Raw genomic sequence first — 18161 nt, 5'->3', positions numbered from 1 at the left:
AGTTCTAGACCCGGGAAGAAGGCCTCCCTGCTCGCCGCTCCTGGGCCGCCGCCGCCGGCAGCAGCCAACAGGCAGCTGGGCCGGTCTGGCCGGGCTCCAGAGGCGCAGAGCGGGTTAAAGTGTGCGCCAGGCCGGCCGGCGCGGGCGGGGGAGCGGCCTGGTGGGAAGTGTGAGTTCCTCCCCGTCTGCCTGACAGCTATAAAGGCGGCCGCCGGCGCAGAGCCGCCACTGGGCTGCGCCCCTCCCGGGAACCCCCTCTCTTGGATGCTCTTTGAAGTGGGAGAGGGAGGCGGCGCGGGGGAGGAGGGGAAGGGGAGAGGGAGGCCGGGCCGCAGCCTCTGCACTCACGCCGCCCCCGCACGCACAGCGCACCTGGCGCCGTCTGCCCTCCGCAGCGCTCGCCCCTTTCTCTGGGAGGACAACCTGCTGACCCGAAGCCAGGTAGGCCACCTCGTCCCAGTCCCCCTCACGTTGCAGCGTCCACCAGGCCAGCCCACTGCTCAGAGTGGGTTTGGGGGTAGGACCACCCCGCGCCCTCTGGAGCCGTTACATAACGTGGGGAGGCTTGTGGGGAGGGGTCGGGCCGCAGAGCACGGGGCAGGGTGGCCTCTCAGCACCTAGCCTTGTGCGCCCGAAGCTCTGTGTGCAAGGCAGACCTATCTGCTGCCGCCAGCCGCTGCTTTTGGACCCCAGGGAGGGAGGGATCCCTGTGAGCGAGGCCTGGCCAGAAGCCAGCGGTGTCTGGAAGCCTTAATGAAAAGCAAGTGTGAGGCCGGCTGGCACCTGTCTTCAGCCGGCAGGCAGAGGCTGGGGCACCCGTTAGCCAATGGCACAGTGGAGGGGGCTCCTGTGGGTGTGAGGCTGGGAGTACAGGTGGAGGTCTGCAGGGGAGGGAGGTGGGGGGCAGGCGGCGGGGGCAGGGGAGGTCAAGGACTCAGGCTCCCCACTCCAGGGTGCACTGCCGCATCGTCCGGGCTGCAGCGGTGTCCTTGGAGTAGTCCCTGAAAATCTGCAGGTGTCCGGCCTGCAAGGAAACTCTTCAAGTTGGATGGAGGCTGCTGAGGAGGGAGGGGCAGAGCCAGAGATGGCCTCTGGACTGGCAGGGGTGAGGAATGACCTCCATGCTTTCTGCCCCTGGAATTGGCCAGGCATGGGGGTTGAGTCCCTGGGTTTGCTAGTGTCCTGCCTTGCTGTGTGGCTTTGAGCAAGTTGGCTCCTGTCTCTGGGCTCCAGGTTATGAGTGCAGGCTGCGTGGTTTCTGAAATCCCTTCTCTAACTTGTTGGCAAGTGACACTCAGCACCTGAGCAAGGCCTGGACAGAGGCCATGGCTGATCTCTGTTCTTCCCTTCCACAGGGCAGGGTCAGTGCTGAGGAGGGGGTGGGGAGGGCTGAGGGCCCAGAGGCTGGACACTCCCTTCCAGTGGGCTTGCTTTGACCTCTGGCAGGTGTTTTGATCCAGGGTGCTGGCTGCTGGGAGGAGGTCAGCCGTGTGGCCCTGGACTGCTGATACGCTGGCACAAACTATACCTCCTCCTGCCCCGCCCCTCTCCCAATTCCATGTCTCCGGGGATGGGGAGGCGGCATAGGTACCTGGGTTCTGCCTCACCTGAGTGCCGTCTGTTGCTGGATGCTGACTGTGGAGCTGCTCGTCTAGGGCGAGGCTGCATGTTCCCCTGGGACCTGGCCAAGCCCATCCCCATGCACTGACCCTCAGCAGCCAGTAGCAGAGGCCATTCTCCTACGAGGCCAGCAAGAGCTGAGCCAGTCAAAATCCCAAGGTGCTCCTGCCAAGGGGCTGGACTGAGCCCAGGCCCATCCCTTTGAGCCACAGCCTTTCCCCTCTCCTGGGTCCCCAGACCCCTCAGCCGAGGCTGTCTGTCTCCACAGCACTTCTCTAGGGTGCTTGAGGACTTGGAGGCAAAGCGTGGCATGCTTCCCTACATGCCCTTGGATCAAGGGTGGCGCAGGCTTAGCACGCACACCACCGCTGGGTGTCTTGCCTGCAGCAGGCATTACTAATCATTCTCCAAGCTCCTTCTTGCTAAGCCTAGACTGGGGCGGCGGGTTCATCCTTCCCAACAGGGTCTGCCAGGCAACCACAACCAACTAGTCCCAGATAACCTTGAGGCCTAGGCACTGGCTGGGCCCTGAGGGCTCTTCCCAAAGCGTACCCTGCTCGTCTGGAAGAGGAGCGGAGTTTGCCTGGTGGTGACAGTGGCCTTGCTTCCTAGGATGGACGGCAGATGGCAATGTTCCTGCTGGACCTGGTCCCTGCTGGTTCTGGCGGTTGTGGCTGGGGACACAGTGTCAACCGGGTCCACGGTGAGTGTGGTGTTGTGGTCTGAGGGCCCATGCCAGTCCCCTCCCCAAGTGCTGTGATCGCTCCCAGATGGACTGGCTTGGAGGGGGCTGTGTGGGCACATGCCCCAGGTCCCAGAACCCCTCTTGGCTCCTAGAAACTTCTTCCCAGAGCCAGTCAGATCTTTCTCTGAACAGGGCCCCTGGCTACTGTGGGGCCTCTGGTGACTTGGGCAGGAGAGGGCTGGGGGGGCTGAGTACTTCCCTTCCAAGTGAAGGCCCCAGCATGGCCAGGGTGGGCTGTGTCCTGCAGAACGCAGAGGGGCCCTGAGCTGCTCCAGGAAAAGTGAGGACAGTTAGGTGCAGCCCCAGGAGCTTGCCAAGCCCCCAGGCCATCCCAGACCTTAAGGTCAAAGAGGCCCTCTTTGACCTGTGGTCTACAGTTCCTTGGGGGTTCCCCTCAATGCCACCCAGGAGATCTGAACCCAAGCTGCCGAGTGACCCTGCAGGGGGGTCCAGCCAGGGGGCTGTGTCCTCTAGTCCCGCTGATGGTGATGCCCTCGGGCATGGGGTGGGGGCAGGCTGGTCCTGCTGGGCACTCGAGCCCTCTACCGTCTGGGGGTCCCTCTCATCCAGGACAATAGCCCGACGTCCAATAGCCTGGAGGGGGACACCGACGCCACGGCCTTCTGGTGGGGGGAGTGGACCAAGTGGACGGCGTGCTCCCGCAGTTGCGGAGGTGGGGTGACATCCCAGGAGCGGCACTGCCTGAAGCAGAGGTGCGAGGTGGGGCACATGGCCCTGAGGGCTGGCATGAGGGCAGGGCAGCGGGCAGGAGAGGGCAGTTGGCCCTTCAGCCTGGTGGCTCCTCCCCCTGGGAGGGTTCTCGGGTTGGGGGCAGCACAGGCTGAGTCCACCATCAGCCTCTGCTGGATGCAGCTATGGATGGGCCCTGGCACTGGTGCGCTGGGGTCCTTCATGCTTCAGGGCACCAGGGAAGCCCTTTCATGAGAGGGCAGGAGCCATTTCTAGAGGTCTGTCCTGGAGGCAGAGAACCACCCTGCCTTCTCTTCTGAAGACCTGAGTGAGGGTCTTTAGAGAATGCCAGGGAGCCTCGGGAGAAGCAGAGGACTGGCAGTGAAAGCCTCCACTGCCAGATGGACCCGGCTCCTATCTGACCTGTGCTACTCCCTTGCTGTGTGACCTTGGGCAAGTCACTTAACCTCTCTGGGCATCAGTTTTCTCATCCATGGCATGGAGAGCGTGCTGGTCCCATCTCATGCTTCTGAGAACACACGTGTGTGTGCACCTGGGCACAGGCCTGGCACGCAACTCACGTGGTTGTTTCAGTTCTGTGTACTGAGCCCCTGTGCTATGTGCTGCTGACGTAGAAGTGAATCAAATCTCATTCTCCCTCGGCTCTGGTGTGTGTACGGGGTGGGAGCTGAGTAGAGAGGAAGGGAGCCCTCTGGGTCATGGGAATCAGGGGAGATTCTGGACCCCAGTGGCCGTGGGGCCAGCCCAGGCGACATTCCTGAAACTCCTCTGCAGCTCTCACTCCGAGCCTGCATCTTTCTGCCAGGAGGAAGTCCGCCCCAGGCCCCGGGAACAGGACCTGCACGGGCACGTCTAAGCGGTACCAGCTCTGCAGAGTGCAGGTGAGGCCCGGCCCGGGCAGGGGCACCATGGCCTGCTCTCCCCGTCATCATGCAGTTTTCAGGGGGTCTTCCAGGTGGCTCCTGGGCCTCCTGGGCATTCTGTTCTGGGCCTGCACTTCAAGGAGAGCCCAGGAGCAGGGTTGAAGAGAAGGCTGCGGGGGGCCCTGGGCTAGGACGGAGCCATCCACTGTCCAGACCACTGTCTGTGTGCCCACAAGTGCTCAGCGATGCTGGGACGGGCGGACTCACTGTGCTCCTGGAGCTTCAAGTGCAGCCTCAAGGTTTGGGGTCTCTGGCCGCAGCTCCACTTTACTCACAACATTCGTGCACCTGGTGCTCACAGAGACCCAGCAGTTGGCAGGCTTCCCCGTCCCATGAGACAGTACCCCCCACCCCATAAAACAGTTCCCTGGGCTGTTCTCAGATGCCTTCTGCTCCAGCCTCCATCAGCTTCCTTGGGTAGCCGAGGCTGGAGAGGAGGTGTTGACTCTGACCAGGCAGCTCCCAGTGGGGCCTGGGGCAGTTGGAACCTGAACACCTTTCCAAGGACCGCCGGGCGTGGGGCTGGGTCATGTCGAGCTGGGGTCTGGGCCTCCCAGAGTGGCTCATGTGGCTTGCCTGGTCAGGGAAGGTGGAGCGGCTGGAGGGCTCTGTGTCTGTGTGTCTCAGGGGGCGTGTGCTCCCGTGCAGGGAGTGAGGGGCTGGAGGGAGGCAAGTAGCCACAGCTTCTGTGTTGGTGTCACCTGGTCAGCTGCCCTCCTAGGATGGTGCAACCAGGGGTTGGGGGAAGGGCATTTATGAGCTCCAGCACGAGAGGGACCCAGGTTTGAGCTCTGGCCCCAGCACGACTAAGCTGGGTCCCCCCGAGGACGAGTCTCCTGTCTGCAATCTGGGTTCCTCTTTATGGAGTCCGGACCACGATCTTCCTGATTCAGGCGGTGCGTGTGGCCACAGACCATGTGCCAGGTCCTGTTCCGGCGCCGTGGACACACAGTCCGGGCCTGCTGAGGACGGGGGCAAGGGGAACATCCTTGCCAGCCGTAGTAGGGTCATGTCCCCTCCACCACAAGACTGGGAGAAGGCGTGGTGGGGAATGGGAGGGTTGCGTCTAGAGCAGGCGGAGGGCTGGCGTGGAGGGCAGAGCTGCCCTTGCCTGCGTCCTTGCTCCCTCCGGAGAGTGCGTGGGAGCGCGCAGGAGCCCGAGAGGCCACCCCATGGGCCGTGGCCCCCGCACGGCTGTCCCGGCTGCAGCCACTTCCTGCTTAGCCTGGACAAAAATGCCTTTGTCGGGCCGAGTTCCTCCTGGAGCCTCCCTGTCCCCTCACTTCCCAGGAGTGTCCGCCGGACGGGAGGAGCTTCCGCGAGGAGCAGTGCGTCTCCTTCAACTCCCACGTGTACAACGGGCGGACGCACCAGTGGAAGCCTCTGTACCCGGGTACCTGCCACCCTGGGGACCCACCTTGCAGGGAGCTGACTGAGCTTTGGGGGTGGCCCTTCTGGCACCTGGGACCAAACTCGACGGGTGGGCAGGTGGGGAAATGGAGGTGGTCAGACAAGGAGTCAGGAATGAACTTGGGTCTCCTGAGCCCTGGCCCGGGGGTCTGTCCCCTCCCCCATCACCCATGACATCAACGCAGGACAGATTACAGGGCTGAGTTCCCTGCAGGCCTGACCTCTGAGGGCAATAGTGACTCTCCCACTGACTGGCTCCTGGGCACAGTCAGGAACCAGCCGAGAGGATCCCAAATGGAGACCGCCCATGCGGTCCCATGGAAAGCAAGTAGTTCAGGCAACAGCTTAAATGCTTCATCCTTCTCCTGTTCACCCGCGAGGGCCAGGGCTGGAGTGCCCAGGGCCAGCAGCACAGGGGTGTCGAGTTGGCTCAGACCTCCTGCAGAGGGGGAACCCCAGTGTGGGTCTCAGGCGCCGCTCCCTACTCACAAGGAGGTAGAAGCCGGATCTCACGGGGTGTGGGCTGAGCCGGACAACCCATCAGTTTCTGCCACTGAGACCTGGACAGGTCCCTTCTGTTCTCCAGGCCTGAGTTTCCCCATCTATGCAATGAAAGCTGTCTCAGAGGGAGGAAAAGGGAAGTCCCCTGAATCCGGCATTTCCTGTCCCGCTGAGACCTTCTGTCTTTGTCTCCCTCCACCAGATGACTATGTCCACATCTCCAGCAAACCGTGTGACCTGCACTGCACCACCGTGGACGGCCAGCGGCAGCTCATGGTGCCCGCCCGCGACGGCACGTCCTGCAAGCTCACCGACCTGCGAGGGGTTTGCGTGTCTGGAAAATGTGAGGTTGTTAAACGTTGTAGCAAAAGTACCGCCGGTCTCACTGTGCTGACTGCCTGCCCGCCTGTGGGAGGCAGTGGCGGCCCCGAGGCCTGGCCACAGCGCCCTCCCAGCAGCCCTCTCCCTCTCCCTTCCTGCAGCCCATCGGCTGTGACGGGGTGCTTTTCTCCACCCACACACTGGACAAGTGCGGCGTCTGCCAGGGGGACGGTAGCAGCTGCACCCACGTGACGGGCAACTATCGCAAAGGGAACACCCACCTCGGTAAGGCAGCAGCGTGCCCTGAAGTCCAAGCAGAGCTGAGTCTGGAAATCGGGGGTCCTGAGTGTGCTCCTGTCTGTAGCCTCCTGGGTACCACCGGGCAAGTCTTTCCCCTCTAGAGGCACCGGATTCTGCATCCAGGCCCAGGCGAACTGGCCTGGTGATTGTAGGCCTCTGTTGGTTTGTAAAAATGGGCAACCCTTTGTTGAGGACCTACTGGGTACCAGTGGACACTTGGCTTGGGGGTCATATTTGCCCTTTGAGACAGCCTGTAGGGAGGTGTTAACGACGCACTTTCTTTTTATTTTTAGTTTATTTTTTTTCAGACAGAGTCTTGCTCTGTTGCCCAGGCTGGAGTGCCGTGGCTCGATCTGGGCTCACTGCAGCCTCTACCTCTGCCTCCCAGGTTCGAGCGATTCTCGTTCCTCAGCCTCCCAAGTAGCTGGGACTACAGGCACGTGCCACCACACCTGGCTGATTTTTGTATTTTTAGTGGAGACGGGGTTTCACCCTGTTGGCCAGGCTGGTCTTGAACTCCTGACGTCAAGTGATCCACCCACCTCCGTCTCCCAAAGTGTTGGGGTATAGGCATGAGCCACCATACCCGGCTAACACCACACTTTAAAAAGGGAGAAACTGAGGCCTGAGACGCATTTTCTCTGCAGATATGAGATTTGACTCTGGCACACTGGATTCTGGGGCCTGAGTTTCAGAGGCTCCCTGTCAGCTCCAGGCTGACCCAGCCCAGACCCCCTCCTTCCCTTGGGCAGCACCTGTCCCCTTCCTAAGCTACGGGCATTCAGGCCGATGTTTGTGTCCAGCTCTGTCCCAACCCTCGTGGGGGCGTGGGTGTCTGTGCATGGGACAGCACTTTCTACTTTTGGAGGGATGTCACTTGTAATGCCTGGCATTAGATTGAACACACTTTTGGGTCTGGAGAAAAGCTTGAGGAATGGAACTGGGTTATTGCAACCTCCAGACTGGTGAAGGCAGGGCAGCTTCAGACCCACTTAGTAGACAGGGAAACCGAGGCCCAGAGTGGGAATAATCTATCAAGGTCCCGGTGAGACCAGTCAAGTCTCGATTAGAACCAGGCCTGTTAGGGCCAAGGAGGACCCGGCCGTGTTTTACAGGTTGAGAGAATGACCTTCGCCTGCCACTGAGGGCTAACCGTGGCATGAGTGTCAGCTCCAGGAGGTGCCAGTGGGAGAGCACTGGAGAGCATGGGGCTTGGACATGGGACCTAGGGACGGGCATGCCGGACTGACAAGGGACAGGGTTGGGGCAGAGCCACCAGGCAGAGGTGTGAGTAATGCGGGCTGGGTGTCCAGCAGGGTGAGGGGGGCACAGGACATTTCTTTGGTGGCCTCGCTATAGGAGGCGCTAAGGTGTTTGATTTTCCTCCCTTCCTCCCACAAACCTGCTTACACGGCCTCCTGCTGGACCCAGGGCATGCAGAGGGAGAGTGGGCACTGGGGCAGCGTGTGTCTTATAGGGCATCTAGTGTGTGCCAGGCACTGTGCACACAGTGAGACCTGAGAGATAGGGCTCACATTCTCGTGGAACTCAGCCTGGGGCCCAGGGACTGATGTGCAAACAACGTTCCTCATTCTGCATGCTCACAAGGTAACTCATTCATGCCTGGCAACAGCTCTGCAAGGCTGCCACATGACTGTTGCTGAAATATACAGAAACAGGCAAAGAGAGGCTAAATAACTCATCCAAGGTCACACAGCCACAAGAGGCAGAACCGGGCCTGAACCCAGGCAGCCTGCTCCTGGCCTGTGATCCTCCCAGCTGAGCCATATGCCTTCCCCGGGCAAGCTGTGCTTGGTAACCATGCTGGGGGCCGTGGGATGGGCTGGGGTATTAAATGCTCAAGAATCTTGTGAGCTTATCTTGCTAATTTGAAAATTAAAGTACAACAGCCTATATTTAACTACATTATATTTAAAACAAAGTCACCACTTTCTAATCCTTTGACGTCTATAACTAATTTTTTTTTTTAAGACGGAGTTTTGTTCTTGTTGCCCAGGCTGGAATGCAATGATGTGATCTCGGCTTTCTGCAACCTCTGCCTTCTGGGTTCCAGCGATTCTCCTGCCTCAGCCTCCCAAGTAGCGGGGATTACAGGCTCCCACCATCATGCTCGGCTAAATTTTTTTTTTTTTTTTTTTTTTTTTGCGTTTTTAGTAGAGACAGTGTTTCACCATGTTGGCCAGGCTGGTCTCGAACTCCTGACCTCAGGTGATCCACCCGCCTCAGCCTCCCAAAGTGTGTAACTATTTTATCTGTGTGGCAAAAACACCATATACGGGTGTGCTGCAGCCTCTCTTCCCAATGCCACGCTTAGTGACATCATGTTGATGGTGTAAACAAACATAGCTTCAGTCGCTTGCTTCAAGTTTATGTGTTGAAACCCAAAGAAGGGAAAAAAAAAAAGTTTTAAAATGAATTTTGAAGTTAAGCTGCCCAGTTAAAGTAGCGTGAAACTGGCCACAGCAGGGGTGTTTACACCGCGGAAACTGGCCAGTGCTACAAGTCACAGCTCCTGTTTCCCCATGTCTCCAAAGAGCCTACCGTTAAACATTTTTCAGAGCACTGCTGTCCGTGAGGGACAGGTCAGGATCTCCGGAGACCTGTAGGTGTGATGGTGTTGGGGGAGGAATGGCAGGCGGGTGCTGGCCTGCGGGAGACACTAACCCCGGCAGGGAGGCCCACGTGGAGTCCTCCACTCCTGGAGGGATCAGGTGAAACAAGCATCAAACCCCAGGAAACGTCCGACCTGGAGAGCCCCTTCTTTCCTGTCCTGGGGCGTATTGAAATGTCTCCTTCTCCCCAGGCTCCTCTCTCAGCTGCCTGCCAGTAACACCTCTCCTTCTCTCAACATTTCCCCTCCAGACCCTTGGTTTCTTTCTAGCTGGGAGGACTGCATGGCTGCCTCCCCACGGGCCTGGGGGCCTTGAAGACAGGCTCTGAGCCGGCTGGTATTGTCCGATCTGGACCTCAGCCTGGGGCCTGGCGCTTAGGAAGGGCGTAGGCAGAGTTGGAGGTTCTATTTGCAGCTCTCCTTGTCCTTTCTCACCCACGTCTTTGAGTGTAGCGAGCCTTGAAAGTCAACGTGGTGTTGTGACAAGACAGGATTTTAAAATGGCAGTGATAACGCACGCAGGGAGCTGGGGCCCCATCGGCTGCCCAGGGTCTCCTAGGTGACACATGGCAGAGTGGGACTGAACTCCCAGTGTGCTCCACATCACTGTGGCCCTCGTTGTCCCTTAGGAGGGGTTGGGGCAAGCACGGGCAAGCCCTCCCGTGGCCTTGGTAGGAAGGGGTGAGCCTGGGCAGGTGCCCAGCTTGGTTGGTCAACCTCTGCAATAGGATGGGTCTGAGCTGAGCTACCCAAGTGGGCGTGGGGGGTGGGTTAGCCTTTAGACAGCCACCACTCACCCTCCAAAAGCTGTGGAGTGGGCGAGCGCCATCCAAAGGTGCCTTTCCAATCCAGAGGGGCTCACTGTCATCCATTTGCCTCCAGGTTACTCTCTGGTGACCCACATCCCGGCTGGCGCCCGAGACATCCAGATTGTAGAGAGGAAGAAGTCCGCTGACGTGCTAGGTAGGTGCGCAGCGTCTGGCGGCTGCCTCACTGAGCTTTTGGTTGTGGGGTGTTGTGCATGGCGGAGAAGGGGCACTTGACCCTGGACCCCTTCCTCCAGGACGGGGATGGGCCACTGCCGTAGGCATGGCTGCAGGAGCCAGAACTTGAGCCAGCTATGTGGGTGTGGCTGAGGTGCTTACAGGGGAACCAGCTTTACCTCTGTGCGTGGAAGGACCTTGAACTCGGAGCTGCTGGCCAATGGGAGGGTGGTGATGTTGGGTAGGGAGCTCCCTGTCACTCAAGAGCCTGGAACAGGCAGAAGCCGGGGGTTGCTGCAGATGAGATCCCTGTGGGCTTCGAGGAGTGAGTCTCAGGAGGTAACGAGGTCAAGGTAGCACTGAGAGGAAGTCGGTGCAGAGGTAGGATTCCGACTCAGGTCTGGGGGCCTCATGCTGATGTTCTTGCCATTAGTCAGTCTCCACTGGGAGGCTGGGCCGTGGGAGGGGAGTCCTCTAACCTGAGGATTCTGGAGTTATTTCCATGATGGATGGAGTGGTGAGACCCCATTTTGGTGGCAAATTTTGAGTGTAGTGAGCCTTGGTGGCAAATTTTGGAAGGGCCCTCTGTGAAGCTGGATCATTGGCCGAGCAACAAGCCATGTCTGCACCCTTTGGGCCACGGTGGGCAGGTGCTGACGCCTGTGAGCTGCTCTGTGCTCGACCCTGCCCTTCACGGGGCGGGCTGGTGACCCAGGCTATAAGGGGATGTTGTTTTTGGACACAGGTGTAGCCCCAAACCTGATACTACCTGGGCTTACTCCCCCCACTGCCTCCCACTCCTCCTGAGAGCCAGAACTGGTGGGGTGAAGCCCATCTCCTAAGTGGGTGCTGGAAGATGAGGCTTTGCTGAAGGTCTTCAGGCTGGGACCCACTTCGGGTTCTCCTATCCCCTCTCCAGAGCCCAAGGGCCAGCCCTCCGTATGTGCCCTGGGGTCTGAGTGCCCCCACCCCAGCAGGTCTGTGCTGCAGACGCTGGCTCCACCACCCAGCGCCCTGGGGGCTGCTCCCTGGCCTGAGCGGGGAGCTGGGCCTCTCGCCAGGCCGGTTGCTTTGTCGCTTGCTTGCCGGGAGAGTGGAGAGGCCAGGAAACTCCACGTTTTCTGAGCTGGCTGCAGAGCTCTCGCTCTTGAAACAGACGCGTGGAAATACCAAGGGTGGCCTCGGAGCACTGGGAAAGCCGTAGGAAGGAAGGTCATTACTGTCAGGAAACAGGTTTTGGACGAGAGCCTCGGATTTAACCCTGCGCATACACCTGGAAACGGGGCCGAGACAGCCAGGCCCCAGCACACTCCCCTCGCAGAACTTGGACTCTAATGTGTGTTATCTTCTGACTTTTCTACGTTAAGGGGGTTTTTCAAGCAGACATGTCCTGCTTGTTGCGTCTGTCTGATAATAAATTAATTGCCCCGGCTCCTCTGTTCATATTGCATCAGGAATTTGGAAGTCGAACTCCTCTTCTCCCGCGGGCCAGTTCCTGGAACTGGCTTTAAGGACACCCTTTGGAAGACAGAGTGTCCCGAGCGCGGAGTCAGCCTCCTCCCCGCGTCCCCAGCCCTGGAGGCCCCCTGCCTCTTCTCACTCTCCATGGCCCCAGGGAGAATCAGTTCCCCCTGAAACCCCACCAACTCTGGGCATTTGTTCCAGTCTGCAGGGGTCACCGGCTTTCATGGACCATTTGTTTCCATCCTGAGCGTCCATCAGGCTGGAGTCAGGCCCTGGGAGTGCCCACCCACCCGGCCCCAGGAAGAGGGCAGCTGAGATTGCGCCAGGCCGTCCTGGCCTGATTGAGCACCTCGGCCAGGTCCGGGTGCACGCGTTAACGGGTGAAGGGTCAGCATGGCCCTGCCTGCAAGGGCAGCAGGAAGTCTCTGCTCCTATGAAGAGGATGGAGCTGGCCAGCTCAGGGCGATCCCCAGGAAGGGCCTGGTGGTCGGCACCCCCCATGCCGGCCAGGCCAGGGCTGCAGCGTCGCTCTGTGTGGACGACGGGAGGGGCACCCAGGACTCCTGCTGGTGAAATCGTTCGTTCATCCATCTTTTCACTGTGGCTAGCTTCCCTGGTGGACCAGTGGGGGTTCTGTGCTGGCCCATTTCCTGCCCTTTGGGAAGTCCACAGGGAGCTCGGGGCACTAAGGACGAGGCTGGGCCCCTCCCCACCTCATGGTGGAGGGGTTTATGCCCCTATCTAGCTTCATGTGTGCCTTCCACAGGCCACAGACTGTCCTGCTCCAGACTGCGTCCCTTGGTCGTGGTGCGACCTCATTACTTTGCAGCGCCTCAGCTTCTTCAAAGGCAGCTGCAAATGGGTCCCTAGCCAGCCGTGTTCAGCATCTAGACAAGTCCTTCATTGCTGATTTTAGGCTGAGAGGAATGTCTGTTTGCGCCTCCTCTGCATTCACTGGCCAGACTCTCCATGATGGGAGTTTCCTGTTTCGGGGGCATCTGGGCCGGGGTTCTGGAGGGCAGGGCTGGCGGTGGTGGTTCCCTGAGCCGGTGACACTACCTCCTCCCCCAGCCAGTTTGGCCCTTTGTGACCGGCGGTTTTGCCCTTCCAGCTCTTGCAGACGAAGCTGGCTACTACTTCTTCAACGGCAACTACAAGGTGGACAGCCCCAAGAACTTCAACATCGCAGGCACCGTGGTCAAGTACCGGCGGCCCATGGATGTCTATGAGACCGGAATCGAGTACATCGTGGCACAGGGACCCACCAACCAGGGCCTGAACGTCATGGTGCGTGTGCCGCAGGCCTTGGGGGCCCCCGAGGCCCCGGGCACTGCTTCCCCAGAATCTGGCCACAGGTGGGGGCTTCCAGCCTGTGACACCCCCAGGGCCACTGTGCACGTGCCCCTGGCAGCCTCACCACTCTGGGTTGGGCTTCACGTGCAATCACTGTTACTCATTCACTTGTTCTTTCACTAACTGCCTCCCTTGTTCATTCATTCACTCAGATTTTGGTTCATTCACAGTCTCCCATTCACTCATCAGTTCATTAATTCATTTACCCGTTCACTTCTCACTCAACCACCCACTCTCTCACCCACTTCTTGAAATCATTCATTCATCCATCCATTCACTGTGGCTAGCTTCCCTGGTGGACCAGCGGGGTCCAGCGGTGGACCAGCGGGGTTTCCATGCTGCCCATTTCCTGCCCTTTGGGAAGTCCACAGGGAGCTCGGGGCACTAAGGACGACGCTGGACCCCTCCCCACTCTACGGTGGAGGGGTTTATGCCCCTATCTAGCTTCATGCTCCGCCCCCCTGGGCACTATGGTGTTTGTGCTGGGTCCTTAGTGCCAGGGCCCAAGGTAGTTCCTGTGGCCCCTGCCCCTCCCCTGACATGGCCTCCCCGGGACACTCAGGGGTTCTGGGGTGGGGCTCAGGGCCCGAGCAGTAGGCAGGAGAGAATGTGGGCCTGTTATGCCCGGCTTGCCACGAGTTATCCTATGGCTAGCATCTGGAAATGAAGCCCCTGGTGGATTGGTGCCTCAGACTGAAAATATGTAAAGGACTTGTCATGTCGCCAAAGTCAGGTGACATTGAGATGGGCAGTTGTGGTGGCCATCAAGGCCTACTGGCTTTCCTGGAGGCCGAGGGAATACAGCAGGGATGGAGCCGCGCCCCCTCCCTACCTAAGCTGTTTTGGTTTCCAGATATCACTGTAGTGGGTTTCATTGCCTCACGTTGCAGGTAATGAAATGTAGGCATAGAGAGGTGAGTGACTTGAGCAGTCATGGAATTGTAAGTGGCACGACTGGGCTTTGAACCCAGGCCTGCCTGTTGCCAGAGCCTGTTCTTTGTTTAGCTGCTGTGCTGGAGGGGTCTGTAACTGGGGGTGCTTGTCCGTCTCCTCACACTGCTTTTTGGCTGAAGAGCTTTCCTGGTGACCCCGGAATCAAATGCGGGCCACACATCTCTGTGTCTATGCTTACCTGGCCCTGCCTGGAGCTGTGTCTGGAGGTGGACTGGCCACCTGGCTTTGCCTCCTGGCTGTAGGGGCTGTTTTGTAGGTCAGGGTCCCCAGAAAATAGACTCTGAGGTGGGGGTTTGCGTGCAAGAGGGCTTGGAGGAAGTGTCAGGAGCGGCCTTGGGAACACTGGCTGGTATGGGCAGGAGAGCATGGGACTAGACAGAGGGGGCAGCTGAGCTGTGATGCAGTTTCTGTGGGCTTCGGCCAGTCCCCCCGGGATCGCATTATCTCCAGTTTGGGCAGGAGGGCATCATGTATTGCCACGTGTAGTTGCCTCTTGTTGGGGGCATGACCTGGGGAGAGACAGCTCCCTCTGGCTGAGGGAAATGCCTGGCGGGGCACAGCTGTGAACTGTCGCACGCCCACCCCAGGCAGTTCACCGAAGGGTGAGGTCCGTGGTCCACCCCCGGCATGGCTTGGACCCATGCGCTTTGCATGAGTCTGCCTTGGCAGGGAACAGCTCCTCTAGAATTGCGTTGGTTTCTTTCTTGGGGAGCCTTACAGGAGGAAGTTTGGTGGGCTGAACTGCAGCTGGTGTAGGGGCTGCAACTGACACTCAGTTTCCTCCTTCTGTGACATGCTGTATTTCCCCTTAGCCTGAGCTAGCACCTCAGCGGGGCCAGGTGGCTACCTGGTGAAGTGACCCTGGTCTCCATGGCCTTCTCAACCTGAGGCTGCTGGCTTTGTCCAGTTATCATCACAAGGGGCAGGGGGATACCAAGAGATGCCCAGGGCATCAGCAGGTGTCACATAGATTCTTTGGCCCCAGGGTCAAACAACGCCTTTCCTACTCTTTTTTTTTTTTAATAGAGAGAGGGTCTTTTTTTTTTTTTTTTTTTTCTAAGATGGAGTCTCGCTCTGTCACCCAGGCTGGAGTGCAGTGGTGCGATCTCGGCTCACTGCAAGCTCCGCCTCCCGGGTTCACGCCATTCTCCTGCCTCAGCCTCCTGAGTAGCTGGGACTACAGGCGCCTGCCACCGTGCCAGGCTAATTTTTTGTATCTTTAGTAGAGATGGGGTTTCACCGTGGTCTCGATCTCCTGACCTTGTGATCCGCCTGCCTCAGCCTCCCAAAGTGCTGGGATTACAGGCGTGAGCCACTGTGCCCGGCATAAGAGAGAGGGTCTTGCTATGTTGTCCAGGCTGGTCTCGAACTCTGGGCCTCAAGGGACCCTCCTGCCTTGGCCTCTCAAAATGCTTGGATTATAGGCGTGAGCCACCTCCCCTGGCCTCTCTGCTGTTGATCATCAAGGTCGATCACCCCGCCAGGACGGCCACTCATTTCCATGCTGCTGGTCTCTTGGTACAAAATGTTCAAACGGACCATGTGTGGCCACAGCCTAAAGCGTAATGAAACTGTTGCTACATCTTTGGATGGAAATGTTCCCCCTGTGCAAACCAAGGCCTCTAGACCACAGACCCCAGAGCTGCAGGGATGGGGAACACACAGTCCCCAAGTGGTGGCTGGGAATGATCGCTACTGCTACTGCCTCTCCTGCGTCCCAGACCCATGTCATCTACGTACTGGGCACATAGCACCAGGACGAAGCACAGGGCCAGAGGGTACAAGAGAGCTGTGTCAGCAAAGGACGCAAGCTCTCCCATCCAAGACCCTCGTCCCCACATCCCCTTTCTAGCTCACAGCTATGGCTGTGTCGGGGGGGGGGGCCCTCACGATGAAGTAAGAGCAGAGAAAAATGGCCAAACTCTTTTCAGAGGTGGGTCGGCTTGCCCTGAGGGTGCAAGCTGGAAATGGGCTCTACTTCACTAAAGCCCTATCCAAGGCTGGCCTGGAAAAACGGCAGTGAAGGAAAATCCTTTGATTTATGTGGGTGGTACCTCATGGGGGATGCTCCACCCTCACAGGTGTGTGGCCTCTCAGCTGGCACCGTGGCTCCCCCTCCATTGCTCCATCAGGCTGGCGTTTCTGGGTATTGTAGGATATGGCAGGCCCAGTGGATCTCACAGTCGTGTGCCCGTTGTGTCACGTCCTCTGATATAAAGGGGGTCCCTTTGTCCAGTGCCATGTTATTGGTATCCTGTCTCGGTCAATCAGATGCTCTGTGAGCCCTTGGGTGTTAGGGCTGGCTGAGGTTCTGTGGGCAGGAAACGCAACTTTTATTTAGGACCAGATTCGGCGTTTCCCCTTCCAGGATGGAAGCGGTCTGTTGTGATCAGGTTGTCACCCAGTAGCTGAGTGGCCTCCTTGAGAGGCGGTGCTGTTTAGAGGCTTAGTGTTGAGGCCAGAGACTGGACGTTCAGGAGTGGAAGGAGCTATGGTGGCTGTGGTGAGTGAGAAGCCGTGTTCCTCCACGCTGATTCATTGTGCCTGCAGTGGGGTGACTGATGCCGGCGACTAGCCTGTGTCCGGTGGCAAGGCCATTCTGTCTTCTACTGGGGTGTTTAGTGCCTCTCGCATGGTGATGCTTCCTGGTACAAATTAACAAGTGAAATGAGGACCTCCATTATGCCCACTCCCTAGATCCAGCCACAGGGGCCTCCTCCAGACCTCATGGTCTCCAGCCTTCGGATCTTTCCCATCCAGGCTCCTGACCTGACCAGCCAGCCGAGCCACTTGCCACCGACCGTGATTCAGTTCATATTCTCATCTCGGGTTGCCCTGCCTCCCATCACACCGACGCTCACATCACGTGCGCTGCCTGAAGCCTGTAGGGAAGATTTTCCTTCACTGCCATTTTTCCAGGCCAGCCCTGGATGGGGCTTCAGTGAAGTAGAGCCCATTTCCAGCTTGCACCCTCAGGGCAAGCCAACCCATCACTGAATCAAGTTTGGCCATTTTTCTCTGCTCTCCCTTCATCACAAGCCCCCCCTGCCCACCACCCGCCAGCCATAGCTGTGAGCTAGAAAGGGGATGTGGGTGCAAGGGTCTTGGATGGGGGAGTTTGGGTCCCTTGCTGACACAGCGCGCTCGTACCCTCTGGCCGTGCCTGTGCCTAGCCCTGGTGTAACACTTCCACCTTATGATGGATTGCTGCTGGCGGAGCTGATAGGACTCATGTTGGAGGCAGCTCTGGCTGCGTGGGTCGCCTGATGTCCCGCAGCCCAAGCGTTCCTTCTCTAGTAGGGCCTCACAGCGTGCCAGAAGTTTTTTGCAACTGATGTATATTTATTTGCTGCAGATGGCCTTGCTCCAGAACCACAGGGTTCTATGTTATGCTTTCCCTAAAGGCTTTCCAGAAATTCCGTCTGACATCTTTCCCTACCACAGATACCTCTATTCCTATAGGATCCGCCAGGTCATACTTTCCATGTGGCAGGCTGCTTGCCTCACAGCCTGGACGTGCTGTGGGGCCCCTTCCACTCAGGATTCCACCCAAAGCAGCACCTGTTTGTTTTGTTTTGTTTTGTTTTGTTTTTTTGAGATGGAGTCTCACCCTGTTGCCCAGGCTACAGTGCAATGGTGCAATCTTGGCTCCCTGCAACCTCCGCCTCCTGGGTTCAAATGATTCTCCTGCCTCAGCCTCCAGAGTAGCTGGGACTACAGGCGTGCACCACCAGGCCCAGCTAATTTTTGTATTTTTAGTAGAGACGGGGTTTCGCCATGTTGGCCAGGCTGGTCTCAAACTACTGACCTCATGATCTGTCTGCCTCGGCCTCCCAAAGTGCTGGGATTACAGGCATGAGCCACTGCACCTGTCCAGCAGCAGCTTTTAATGTCACCCAGCAGATGAATTGAACATTCTTGGATGTAGAATATGCTGGCTTCAGAATTATTCTTCGTGGTGGAGGGGATGAGATGCCATCAATTTCCCCTTCCTCTCAAAGAGATGTCTGGCGTACCCCAACCCACTGAACCCTGACATTTCCACTAATGTAGGGGGCCGCTGAATGTTCACGGGGTTGAATCTCTGCTCCTCTGAAAGGCAGGTGCTTTACCAAGACCTCTAGCGCCAGTGCCTGCTCCTCTGAGCCGCTAAGTATCAGTGCAGAGGACAAAGGTCAAGTTCTTGGAGTGGTCCAGATGCCTTTACGGTGTATTGTAATTGGGAGCGGAAACGTAAGCATTGC

The 18161-nt window shown here is 58.4% G+C and overlaps 1 protein-coding gene across 12 annotated transcripts in view; it reads left to right on the top strand.

Annotated features, from left to right (window-relative positions):
- The first annotated feature begins 227 nt into the window (after positions 1 to 227).
- ADAMTSL2 (ADAMTS like 2) overlaps positions 228 to 18161 on the top strand; it is a 40321-nt gene continuing 22387 nt past the window's right edge. For 4 of the 12 annotated variants that reach the window (XR_012424141.1, XR_006692561.2, XR_012424142.1 and 1 more), the window contains exons 1-9: positions 228 to 441; positions 2233 to 2323; positions 2936 to 3078; positions 3882 to 3957; positions 5290 to 5392; positions 6113 to 6258; positions 6393 to 6516; positions 10046 to 10126; positions 12722 to 12897. Coding sequence is in view for 7 of the 12 variants with exons in the window: in XM_005580500.4 (XP_005580557.3) it covers positions 2234 to 2323; positions 2936 to 3078; positions 3882 to 3957; positions 5290 to 5392; positions 6113 to 6258; positions 6393 to 6516; positions 10046 to 10126; positions 12722 to 12897 (939 nt within the window). In the remaining 5 variants the exon portion in view is untranslated. Of the gene's footprint in view, positions 442 to 945; positions 1106 to 2232; positions 2324 to 2935; positions 3079 to 3850; positions 3958 to 5289; positions 5393 to 6112; positions 6259 to 6392; positions 6517 to 10045; positions 10127 to 12721; positions 12898 to 18161 lie in introns of those variants that run through there. The other 8 variants (XR_012424144.1, XM_074016075.1, XR_012424143.1 and 5 more) reach the window with 6 other exon arrangements.

This window comes from Macaca fascicularis, chromosome 15, assembly GCF_037993035.2.
Source record: "Macaca fascicularis isolate 582-1 chromosome 15, T2T-MFA8v1.1".
Classification (NCBI taxonomy): domain Eukaryota; kingdom Metazoa; phylum Chordata; class Mammalia; order Primates; family Cercopithecidae; genus Macaca; species Macaca fascicularis.
The sequence above is the reverse complement of the archived record's forward strand: the minus strand, read 5'-3'. Positions and strand labels throughout refer to the sequence as shown.